The following is a 12,427-nucleotide window of genomic DNA, read 5'->3' as shown; positions in this document are numbered from 1 at the left end:
TCCCTAAAAGTAAATGGCAAGCATCCATTTCAGTCACATCACATAAAGTTTTATCCTTATACACCCCAATCTAATATTCTACCCATACTTGTTCAGTAATCAAGGCATGCTGCTCCTTGTTCAACCAAGACACTCTATAGGGGTAAGGATGAGGTATTGTTTGCAATCCTAACTTGTCTACCATCTCCTTAGAAGTCAAATTATCAGTTGAACCAGAATCAACAATAACTTTACAAACTTTACTGCTTAACTTGCATGTGGTTCTAAACAATGACCTTCTTTGTGGTGGCTCCTTATCAGTGGGTACCTTCAAGAGAGTTTTTTTCAGCATGAGGCACTTTCTTATCGCTGGATCGACTGTATTGGCATGAGAACTTGTACTTTGTACATCCTCATCTTACAGCAAATTAATTCTTCTTTCACTTGGGCTACTCACTGATCCTTGTGTCTCTGGACACCTAAAAGATTGGTGACCCACTTGATTGCAATTGTAACACCTTCGTGTAAAAACATTTGTTCCCCTTCCACCAAATCTGCCTCTTTGATTAGGTCTCCTTCCTCTAAAGGAACCTCTGCTGCGGCTATCATTCTTAGCCCCTTGACTGCTGCTAGCTTCCCCTTGTTTTCTTGGGCAGTTTCCTCTTCCTTGAAATCTACCTCTTCCTCTAAAAGAGTTTCCTCTTCCTCTACTACTTTGTTCACCTTTTCTTCTTTGTTTCTTCTCAATCCTAAGAGCAAGCTGATAACATTTGTGGACTGATTCTACTGTCACCAAGGTTAGTTCATCTTCATCTTGTATATTATATCTAAGCCCACTAATATACCATGCAAGCTTTTTCTTTTCATTTTCATACAACTTAGCTCTAAGAGTCAAAGTATGAGATTCTTGAGAATAAGCACTTACATCCATGTCCTTTTGCTTGAGGTTATGCAACCTTTTGTGGAGCATCACTTCATAGTCCTCTAGAACAAATTGCTTCATGATTTCTGCCATCGTCCTCTTCCATGTGGAAATGGGTTGTTTCTCTTCTATCCTGTCATTTTGGAGAAAGTTCCACCAACTTAGGGCTGGTCCTGTCAACTTGGATTTTGCCACTTTCACCCTCTGATTTGCAGGTATCTCCTCTACTTCAAAATGGTTTTCAAGAGCCTCCAACCATTCCATGCATGCCTTGGGTTCCAGCTTTCCATCAAACATAGGTAAATCCCCTTTGTCTTTTCTTCCTACCTTCTGTAGGGCTGCTACCATGATCTTCTGATCTTCAGGCATGTTAGGCAAGTTATCTCCTTCTTCTTCTTCAGACTCCTCATGGTCTCCTCTCCGTACTTGCCCTTTCAACTTATCAATTTCTCTTCTCATTGCTCTATTTTCCTCTTTGACTGCCCTGCTCTCAGCTATTTGTTCTTTCACTATTTTTGCCAACTCAGTGTTGGTTATCCACAAAGGGATATCTTCTCCTTCTGCCATTTTTCTTTCCCAAAAGATACAACCTGATTCTGATACCACTTGATGCAGAGAGCACAACTAAGAAGCTTCAAATGGGCTGCCCACTCTTGAAATCAACCAACTGGCTATCAAATCTTTAACCTTATTGCAAGGTTTCATCACACTCCAATCCTCCAATGGATCAAAGAAACATGCTCTCCAACTTCACCAAGAATCCAAGGACAAAGAACCAAACTTGCCCACTTTATGGGTTTTGCACCAATCTCCCACAACTAGGTCAATACTAGGAAAACACCCTAGAAGTTTGTCCCAAGGGTTCTAAGAGGTTAAATGATCTTAGGGCACCTATTTAACATACACTACACCATTGGTTTGAATCATACGCTTGCACAAAGCCTCAAACCCCAATTTGGCCTAGTAGCACTGTGAGTCCCTTTTAGCCCTCCTAAAATGGATTTTTGGATCTAACTTCACAAAGTTTCAAAAAAGACTCAAAACAAATTAGGTTTTTGAATACCCTTTTCAAAGTTACTTCAAACCACAAAGCATCAAGTTCTAGCCCCACTCCAGCATTCCCTTTCCTTCACAAAGTAACACAAACCCAAGTGATCAAGTTAGGTTTGGTTTACAAAGCAACCAGTAGGAAACGAGATCATGGAAATGAACTTAATGCTTAGGAAGGTTTGGCAACACTAAAATAACTTATTTCCAAATGTCAGCCCTTCACCAAGTCCCAAACTCCTGTCATTCACAAATCAACACACTACAAGAGGTCAAATCCTTCATGGTACTTGACCTAGGGCTTGATTGGAAAAATCACAAAACACATCCTCCAGTCTTGAAACCTTTGAATCTTCAAAAGGAATCTACTAACTACCATTTCCCAAGTGGCCATGAAATTTCAACCAAGGAAATTGCAGTTAGAGGCCCATTTTTGCTGTGTGCACCAAAATGCTGTCCTAAAAACCTAGTTTCACTAAAAATGCAATAACTTGAGTTAGAAAACACGTAGAATGATGAGACCAGAAGCAAAAGAAATTTGATTCAAAGATCTATCCTAAACATCCATCAGATCTGGTCTGACAGTCCGTACAGTCTGTGCAACGTGCAAACAACAGTAAAATGACTCCAAAACTGAATTTTCTTCTTTGCAACTTCTTCCAATCCATAGATTAATGCCCTCCAGACCTCAAAAATGAGGTATGTATATCTCCTATGTCTATTTTTAATTGTTACAACCAATATTTTAATAGTTATAACCCTTTTCCCACTAAGTTGCAAATTTGAGCAACTTTTACAACTTTCAACAATGCAACTTTGCACAAAAAGTGCAATTTTTTCATTTTTCACTTGATTCCACTTCTAGGACTTGGAAAAGGTTCCAACATACCTAAAACCAACCAAAAACAACTAATCCTAGGTTTTCTTGACCAAAAACATTAAAAATCCCAAATTTGCCTAATGAGCAACTTTTGCTTATAAATTGCATAAAATACCTTAAGCATACAAAATGGTGTCTTTCTTTGACAACCATGGACTTTTCATCCAAGGTTTGTTTATTCTAGCCTAAGTAGGTGAAACAAACATCAAAACCAAAATATAAACCAAGTGCCTTGGTGCTCTACACCACTAGCACTAGGAGTAGTTTGGGAAGAAGAGTGGCTAATTGAACCCATGAGTGCATAGGTTGAAGTTGAGGTATGGTTGATGTTTGAAATTGGTGGAGATTTCTAAAGGGGATAGGGATCCTAGGAAATTATCTTTGAGTAGGGTAATGAGAAGTACCCTAGCAATACCAAAGAATAAGTCTTACGGAGAGCTAAAAGAGCTCTTGAGAGGTTGTAAAGGACTCCCCATCAATGATTATGAAAATATCTCTTTTTGTTAATTGAATGTTTTGTCTAGTTGCAATTATTTTTAGTTAGTTATTTTTGAAGGGTTTCAAACTTTCAAGCTATTGTTGCACCTCTTCATTTTCTTTAAGACGAGGTACTAGGACCCTAGGATAGATAGAGGTAGATTTTAGTAGAAGATATTTGTACAAATCCGGGCATAGCATAGAAACATATGATCTGTGTAGATTTTGAATAGATATTGCAACCAATCACGACTCAATTGTACCCTTTTTGAAAATAATAAAGATAGTATATTTTCTCTTCCAAAAATTGTGCAAAATAATCCTCATTAGTACTCAGCAGATTGCCCTCTTGGATTCATATTCCATTGATAGATTGAAATTTGATATAATCTCTTGACAATCAAAAATCACAATCATTGTGTTTTTTGTCAAATTGGCCTTCCAAGTTTGAAGTTAAAAACAATTGAACTAGGGTTTTGTGTTAAAGTTCTCTGTCTAGTGATTGATGGTATGTGTGCGCTGTCTTCGAAGGGTTTTAATGATCTTGAAGTTGGTATTAATCTGACTCTACTTTGCCCATTTGGAAACAAGGAATTGATTTGAATTAATTCATTAAGGTATGTTATTTGAAGTTTGTAAAGTTCTCTATTTCACTTAAGTACTCTGTTCTTTCAAATCATAAAATTTGCATTAAAGCATTATAAGCTTTTAAAAGTTTTGATTTCTCCTTAGGAACTACTTGCAATCTCAAGAGCGTCAATTAAGAAATCTGCAATGGTAAGATAAATCAGTTTCCATAAGGCATACCTGCCTAGGTTGGCAAAGCCTAAAGAGAAGAGGATTTTCTCATCAAGTATCAATCCTAGACGTTGGCCAAATTGTGTTGAATTACCCAGCATTGAGCAAGCAAGGCTCAAAGGTTTTCCAACCAACAATTTGAGGAACCAACAGGGAGGACTCTAATGTCCCCTTTGATGCGTCGTTAGCCTTTTCCATCATGGTCTCGTGGACTAATCACGAATTGCCAGATGTCAATTATGAGTTCCGACACATGCATCTTCACTTTCTGGTTGATCAAAGCCAAGATAGAAGGGGTTCTTAATACTTACTCTTTATAGTAAGTTAGTTGGGGTTCATCTTTCTAGGTTTACAATATTGGACTTTGAGTGTCTTGTTGAGAGCTTTCCAACAAACTATTATTCATGCCTTTTTCAGTTTGAAAGGATATTTATTTTAATGTCTAAAGATTAACTTGTTTTAATAAAGTGACTTTAAAACTAAAAGGGGAATTAATAAGTCACTTTATTTTATAAAGTTACATTATACTTTTAAGTAGGGAAAGGACAATTAAAAAGGGAAAAAGAGAATTAAAATATGAAGAGATGAGCAAGGGAATATGAAGAGTCATCTTGTTCTGCTTAAAAAGGGATGAGGGATCTCATTTTTAGCATGCTTGGATTTTGCGGTTGTTTCCAACTTCTCTTTGAGAAAAGGGGAAGCATTGGCTTTCAATTTTCATGGACTTGAAGATAGAAACCTTTAGGCTCTTCTTAGTCGATCGGACGCCATCCCAGTTTAGCTTGGAGTGGATTCATGACAACATTCACCATTGTGCTTACAGCTTTTTGACCTTTCAAATATGACTACATAACTGTTTTTAGGATTGAATATATAACATATTTATGAAGAATTTATATGGGCTTTTCTGGTCATTTTATTGTATTGTTGGTTATTGTAATACATTAGAAAATCTGAAGTTGTTTTAAACTGTATAATTTAATGAGCATATCCTGGTTCATTTTCTGATTTACTTCGCATTAAATATCTGTTTATACACTGAAAATTTCTGTGAGAGAAAGATTGGACAAAATATCCATTCGGGATACTACAGTGACATCAAATACTCAAGGCTCAGTGTTTTTGTGCCTCAGTATCAAGTTATCCTTTGTAGAACTTAGAGAGTATTCAGTGGAAGACTTTAGGATTTACCGTGAACTCAATTTGTTAATTATCATTCGGGATAAGTGTAGAAGACTTTGTGATTCTGCAATTGTTCCGCACTAGAAAGTAAATTTGCATCTTCTATGTTGTTCCTATTTCAACCTAGAAGCTACCAACATTATTGTAGCAACAAGTCCCTTTTGTTTAACTTTCAGTGTTGCTCAAAGATATTTGTCAAATCATTCCTAAACCAAGAGGGTAGATTGTGAGAACCACACTTTATTAGAATTATTAGTTAAGTCCTTGCTGAAGCTACTTGTGGTAAGAAGGGAGCCTCCTCTATTGCTAAGAGGAGAGAGTAATCTCACTTAATGTTGGCTAAAGTCACAGTTTTATAAGTTGTGGTCATAGTGACTTACAAAAATTTAGCCAATAGTTTTTGGTGACACTACTGGGGATTGAATACACATTTGGGAGCCTCACATTTTCTTTTGAAGTATACACTTGTCATTTTCATTATAATTATTCTTTGTAATTTTCTTTTCTTGTACTTTCAAAGGCTCTCACTGAGGACATGTAAATTGCTATCCAAGGTCCTTGGGGAAACACTTTTGGTCTTTCAAATTTGGTTCTGCCTCTACATGCTCTAACTGATGGCTCACGAAAGAGTTTTCTCAAATTCTTTGGTGATGGATAGCAGCATCTTGATGAATATATTGTTGTTTTTTGCATTGCATCCAGTGTTCATGGTGTTGAACATGAGGACATGTTTATGAGGTTGTTAGTGAAAACTCTGCAAGGCTGTGGCTATTGATTGGTTCTACCATCTTGTACTACATACTTTCACAAAATTGGCTACTCTAATAGCCAAATTTGAAGAGCGAATCCTTGTAAAGATGAAAGATGATCATGCTGTGTTGGCTCAGCTCACCTATGAAGAAGGCGTCTCACATTCTTATGTGTGAATTTATTACTCATTTCAATAAGCTGACATGAAGAATTCCACTTTTATATCAACCTACAATTGCAAATTTAATGTGTTTCTTAGTCAAGGTTCGAATTCCCAAAGTCAGTTTTCTATTAAGAGGAGTAATCCGAGCGACTCTTGCACTTGTGCAAGCCCTGGTGACAAAATTAAAGATGACCTCATTTTTGCTGGTCAAATCAAAATTGAATCAACTAAATTTGATGAACTCCCTTCTTCTTAGTCATTTCTTTCAACCACAAGGATGGATCTTGTGGTGCAAGCTTGGCAAATGAGTTGCTTGCCCTCAAAAAGAAAATAGCTCAAGGTATGTTCTTCGTTCGTCATGAGGATGTATACATGAAGCCTCTCTCAAATGTTGCCCATACTTTAGTTGATGGGAAGCAACAAAATTTAGCTTTATCACCAAAGAAGCTTGTTCTTGAGGCACCATTAGTGAAGGCAACAACAAAGCATCCTGAATCTGAAACAAGTGTCTTGCTATTCTCTTCTAGGAAGAGCAAGTAGATGTAGCTGGCAACTCACTTTTGGTTTTCGCATCCATTGATAAAAAGACAGAAGAACATCATTCTTTTGATATTCAAGTTAATGAAAATAATCATGTCTTTAGACATGAGAAAATAGTTATGCATAAAAGAACTACCCACAAGCTTGACGAAGGTCTTTTCATAAACAATTCAATTTTTCCAAAGTCTGAAGTTTGTGGGTAGCATACTAAGGTATGCAGTACAGTCATATCTTCATTTGAACCACATGATCAAAGTCTTTACAATCAGCCTGAGGTGACCATAGTTGATGAAAAAGTTGTTCAAATTGCAGCATGTAAGAAGACTTTGAATTTGTTTAATCAGGGGGATGCCCCATAAATCATCTTGCTTCGTTGGAGGCCACTAGAAAGTCAATACTTCCACTTGTACCTGAGCATGCAAATACTTTTGAAGAAACCAAAGAAGCGAGTTTAGTTCAGCAGGGGCAGATTGGATCCATGGACTCAACTTGGGTCAGCAGTACATTTGTTTCATTTGGAGAGGACGATGAATTTGTTCGTGCTAAATCAAATTTTGGTACATTTCTCGTGACACATTTATATAAAGTTGCCTTTGAACATGCAAGGCACTGCAAGCTGTTGCAAAAAGACAGTTATTTTTCTGAGCAAGTGAACGGTTTGCCTTGAATGGTGTCATTGCTGGTTAGTTTAAATTAGGTAGGTTTTTCCCTTTTTGATAATTGCATTTGCACAAAATTGTGTTTTCTTTTTGGTAATTTTTCTTTGCGCCATTTGTGTCATTCTTTTTTAGTCTTTCTTATTTGTTTTGGTTGTCTGACTTGATATTCCAATGGAGTAGATAAAGGTACTTAGAGAAGTGGGTTCTATTTTCCTTGTTTCTAAGAACAAACAAGTTATGATCCCTAGTTAGAGCTTGCTCTTTGGACAACCACACATTTTTTCATGAATTCGTAGTTTAAACTCTTTAAGATAGGCATTCTAATGATGTTTTTCAATGGCACTTGGTTATACCTTCAATTGGCCTAAGTTTCTCATTCTACAGATGTCATTTTCAAAGATTTTCGTCAAGTTTTTTTTTTCTCTTGCAAAATTGGTTTTTTCTTTCCTAACTGCAAGTGCTCGAATTTTCAGAAATCTTTAAGTTTTTGATTGATTTTTCTTTGGACTATAGACTATGAAGAGACTTATATCCCTATTGCAAGGCATAACGAGATTATCACCAATGGAAATACAAAATTGGTTGAATATAAGCCAGCTAGATGGCAAAGTGTGTTTTTGAATGATAACATTGAAGAAGTATGTGTGGATCAGCAATGAGGATTTGAAGGAAAAGAAAGATATATTTACAATTTGAAGATAACACTCCATGGTTTGAGACATGCAACAAGAGCATCCATTCAAGACTTCGTACATGATTGCTAACAAATCAATACATGAGAAACAAAAATGAGCCTATGGTATATTTCAAGTAGGTAATGAACCATTTATGTTTATCTATATGGTGGTTGATCAAATATATGCATGGAGCTCAATTAGAAAAAAATGATAATGGAATAGTTTGTTAGATTATTAATTACTAATATAAATTAAAATATTAGTTCTGAATAGGTGTGACAGTAAGATTAATACTTCTTTAGGTAGAGCTAAGTGAATTTGGTTAGAAGTACTGAGACATATTAAGGTTTGGTCTATATATGAATAGACCATCCAATAAGTATTTATGATACTTAGTTTCTGGATTAGATTGTGTAAAAATCTTTACACAATCTAATCAGAAACTAAGTATCATAACTATTATGGATTGTGGAAATCTAATTGTGTTAATCCAATAAGTATGTTATAACGTGATGATGCTTCATGTGGTTTTTTACTTGGAAAGGTTTTCCCCAAGTATAGTGTAATGTTATTTATACAGACATACATTCTAACACCCATTTTATTATTCTATACTTAATTATAATTATTTCTAACCTAAGTTCTTGATTGCTAATGAAAAAGAGACTTGTGAACATAACAAGGGCCATGCTTATGCCATTGTCTATTTCGCTTTCACAAAGCAAAAAAGGAAATGATGGCCGGTTAACTTATCAAATAGATTCAAATTAACCCCTTGGGAAACCCAAGTGGAATTTATGCAAGTCTTAACGATGCTTTCAAAGGGAATTCTTTGTATTAAGCACCCTTTGAGAGTAAATTGTTCAAGCAATTGAGAACAACATTTAGGGGAGTTCCAAAGCTCTTATTTCATGAAAAACATTTGAAGCAAACTTCTTGAATTTCTTCAAAGGCAGTCCCGTCATGCCTCACTACAACACCAGCCATTCTAGCATTAACAACTTAAATGGGCAGTTTGAGCGCCACTAAATAAGGTTAAATTCTCAAAGGATGATAAAGAATAAAAGACCTCTACGATATTTGCAGGATTATAACATCTCTCTGCACTGACAGAAGACAGTATGGACAAGGTTGTCCTATCAAAAGAAATAGGCATGATAACTCCTGTCAAGGTTAAACAGAACTAACAGAAGGCAATATGGAAGGTTATCCTATAAAGGAAAATATGCATCAAAGTCAGACCTACCTCTCTCTCCCTCCCTCCTTTATCTCCCACCAAGATTAAATTCTACTAATTCTAGACACTTGTATAAAACAATGGATGCTTTCTTAAGCCTTGTGCAATTGAGACCATGGATGTTCTCTACAAGCTCTATTAAGGAATATGTCACAGCTGTTTAGCCAAATTTTTTGTGATCGTCCTTGACCTCCACAGCATAACCTTGAAAGAGTTGCGGATGAAATGCATTACTGTTTAGCATCAAAGTGTGTTTTAACTCTTATATCAGAATGTGGAGAAGATTTGGATTTTTTTTTCCCATTTCTTCAATGAGGCAAATCCAGTTCCAAAGTAAATAATGTCTCATGTATCTCTTAAAGAGTTGCTATGAGAATGTACTCATGTCTTGCTTTACAATTAGAAATTGAACATTTTCCCACAATGTTTTGAAGATTTTCTTGTTTCTGTACATAATGAGAAATATTACAAAATTTAAAAAGATCAGCATTTCTTTTGAAGATATGTGAATGGATACTGGATAAAAGTCGCTTCCGGCCAGATGTTATGTGTTACAACCTGCTCATAGAAGCCTATGGAAAAACATATCAGTGCGAGAAGGTAGAGCGTGTCTGCTTGAGAATGAAACAGGTGTCCTGTGTTGCAACTGAAGATACATATGTTCTACTTGTTGAGGCATACTGTATGTCTGGAATTTTTGAAAAAGCAGAGGTTGTTCTGAGTGAAATGCGCAAGCATGGTTTTCCTTCTAGTATGTTTCTAATCCCAACTTTTAATTTTGCATATCACAAAGGTTTTTAGAAAGTCCTAATTTTTGGTAACTAGAAATAATCTTTCTATTTTTCTTTCTTCTGTTCTTGGAGAAGTTTCAAAATTATGCGCAACATTATGAACCATATCAACTATAGAGTCTTTTATCCAAGGATCTTAATAGCAGATGTGTGTGTAACTTTCAGGGGTTTCTGCATACAATACATTTATTAATGCCCTGGCCAAGACTAGAAACATTCACAAAGCAAAGGATGTCTATGAGAAGATGAAAAGGGAAGGATGCCAGCCATCTACTGATACATACACTATTATGATTAATGTATATGGAAAAGTATGTGGAACTTTTTGTTTTGTATACAATTTTAACTATTTGTGAAACCAATTAGCCTTAAGTGTATCTCCAAACAAGTTAAAGTAGTTCTTGATTTGGAGCAGCACATAGACTTCTGAACATTTTGACGTGATAATGTTCCTCAGGCAAGACACTCTCATTTAGCCCTGGAAATCTTTAATGAAATGAAGTCTACAAAATGCAAACCGAACATCTGCACTTACACAGCATTAATCAATGCATATGCCAAGGAAGGTAACTGTGAAAAGGCAGAGAAAATATTTGAACTGTTACAGTCTGCTGGACACAAACCAGATGTCTATGCTTACAATGCAGTTATGGAATCCTACAGGTTCAGATTTAAGTTCACTGAATTCTTTACTGGTTGAGGCTCTAGTTCTAGATAAATTTCATGCTACTTTGTTTGTCCTTGACACTCGTGCATTGAAGGCAGCCAAAGAGGATTTCCAGCTGGAGCAGCTGAGATATTTTCTCTCATGCAGCATATGGGTTGTGAGCCAGATCAAGCTTCATACAATATTTTGATAGATGCTTATGGAAGGGCAGGACTTCATGATGGTAAGCTTATGCACCTTATTATGATTCATCATGCTGCCACTAACATGGTCAACATTTTCTTTAAATTAGTAAAATAACCATAAAATTGTACACATTATATATATATGAACATATATGATATAACTTAAGCAGAGAAAAACATTCCTGAGCTAAAATTAATTTAAATTAATGACATTTGATTATTAACTGTCAAAATAAAAAATAACTGTCAAAAGTGACAAACTAATCCCTATTCTCTCTCATAACTCAGAAAAATTAGGATGGTGAGCAACATAATTAAAACTTTTTGCCTGACACCAAAATGTTTCTTCTTAAATTTTTTAATATGCAAACTTCTGAAATACTAAATTGTACACTTTGATCATGGAGAGCCTTGAAATAATCTGTCACTGATATTTTTTCTGTGGCTACAGATGCGACCCGTGTATTTCAAGATCTGGAACTTACGAGGTTTAAGCCTACCATTAAATCATACATGCTGGTGTTGAGTGCATACGGAAAAAGTGGAAAAGTAGTTGAATCTGAAAAACTTATGAGCCAAATGAGGCAAGCTGGGCTTATGCCTGATACATTTGTTTTTAATAGCATGCTCAATACTTATGGGCGTCTGGGCATATATGACAAAATGGAGGCATTGTTGAAAACCATGGAAGGAGGTGTCTGTAAACCAGATATCAGTACCTATAATATTCTGATAAATGTAAATGCTAAAGCAGGCTTCAGTGACAAAGTAGAGGAGTTATTTGCATCTTTAAAGACTAGGGATCTTAAGCCCGACAAAGTAACTTGGACAGCAAGGATTGGTGCCTGTGCAAGAAAGAAACAGTATTGTAAGTGCATGGAAATTTTTGAACAGATGCTAGATGCAGGGTGTAGCCCAGATGCAAGAACTACCAAAGTTCTTCTTTCCTCGTGTACAACCAAAGATCAAAGAAAGGAAGTATCCAGTTTGTTGAAATTAGTGCTTACAGAAGCAGTATAATTGCAAGGCTAGCTAGCCATTGATAAAAGCTGGCCCTATTAGTTTGCAAGTTTGAACTCCACGTTTATAAAGAATGTAATGTCAAATAATTTTACATATCCTCTTCTGTCAAATGTTTCAATCTTACAACTAAGGGTCCCAAAAGAACACATGGTACTGCAATGGGGATTATTCACAAAGGTTAATCAAAGAATATTTCACATTATTATTTATTTATTATTATTTAATATCAGGTCGCAGGGTGTAGCTTTACTCTTTTGGCTATCAATGTCATTTAAAGATTGTAAAATAAATTTATCTACCGCAATCTACTGTTTTCTTTGGGTAATGACATCTCTAACATTTAATCATCATTTAATTAATGTATTTAAAAATAATAATTTGTATAATATATATACTATAATATATATAATAATATATATCATTATTAAATGAATAAGAATATATAGGAAA

General features: G+C 35.6%; 1 protein-coding gene across 3 annotated transcripts in view; it reads left to right on the top strand.

Moving 5' to 3' along the window:
• The window catches only part of LOC149567661 (Tetratricopeptide repeat (TPR)-like superfamily protein), a 177,092-nt gene extending 164,866 nt beyond the window's left edge, over positions 1 to 12,226 (top strand). For all 3 annotated transcript variants that reach the window (XM_089820916.1, XM_089820918.1, XM_089820917.1), the window contains exons 4-8: positions 9,813 to 10,062; positions 10,268 to 10,413; positions 10,560 to 10,765; positions 10,868 to 10,992; positions 11,406 to 12,226. In XM_089820916.1, the coding sequence (XP_089677042.1) occupies positions 9,813 to 10,062; positions 10,268 to 10,413; positions 10,560 to 10,765; positions 10,868 to 10,992; positions 11,406 to 11,974 (1,296 nt within the window). In that variant the 3' untranslated portion in view covers positions 11,975 to 12,226. The remainder of the gene's footprint in view (positions 1 to 9,812; positions 10,063 to 10,267; positions 10,414 to 10,559; positions 10,766 to 10,867; positions 10,993 to 11,405) is intronic.
• The last annotated feature ends 201 nt before the right edge of the window (positions 12,227 to 12,427 follow it).

The sequence above is a fragment of the Cupressus sempervirens genome, chromosome 3, assembly GCF_028749045.1.
Source record: "Cupressus sempervirens isolate cs-2001-9-10 chromosome 3, ASM2874904v1, whole genome shotgun sequence".
Classification (NCBI taxonomy): Eukaryota; Viridiplantae; Streptophyta; class Pinopsida; order Cupressales; family Cupressaceae; genus Cupressus; species Cupressus sempervirens.
The sequence above is the reverse complement of the archived record's forward strand: the minus strand, read 5'-3'. Positions and strand labels throughout refer to the sequence as shown.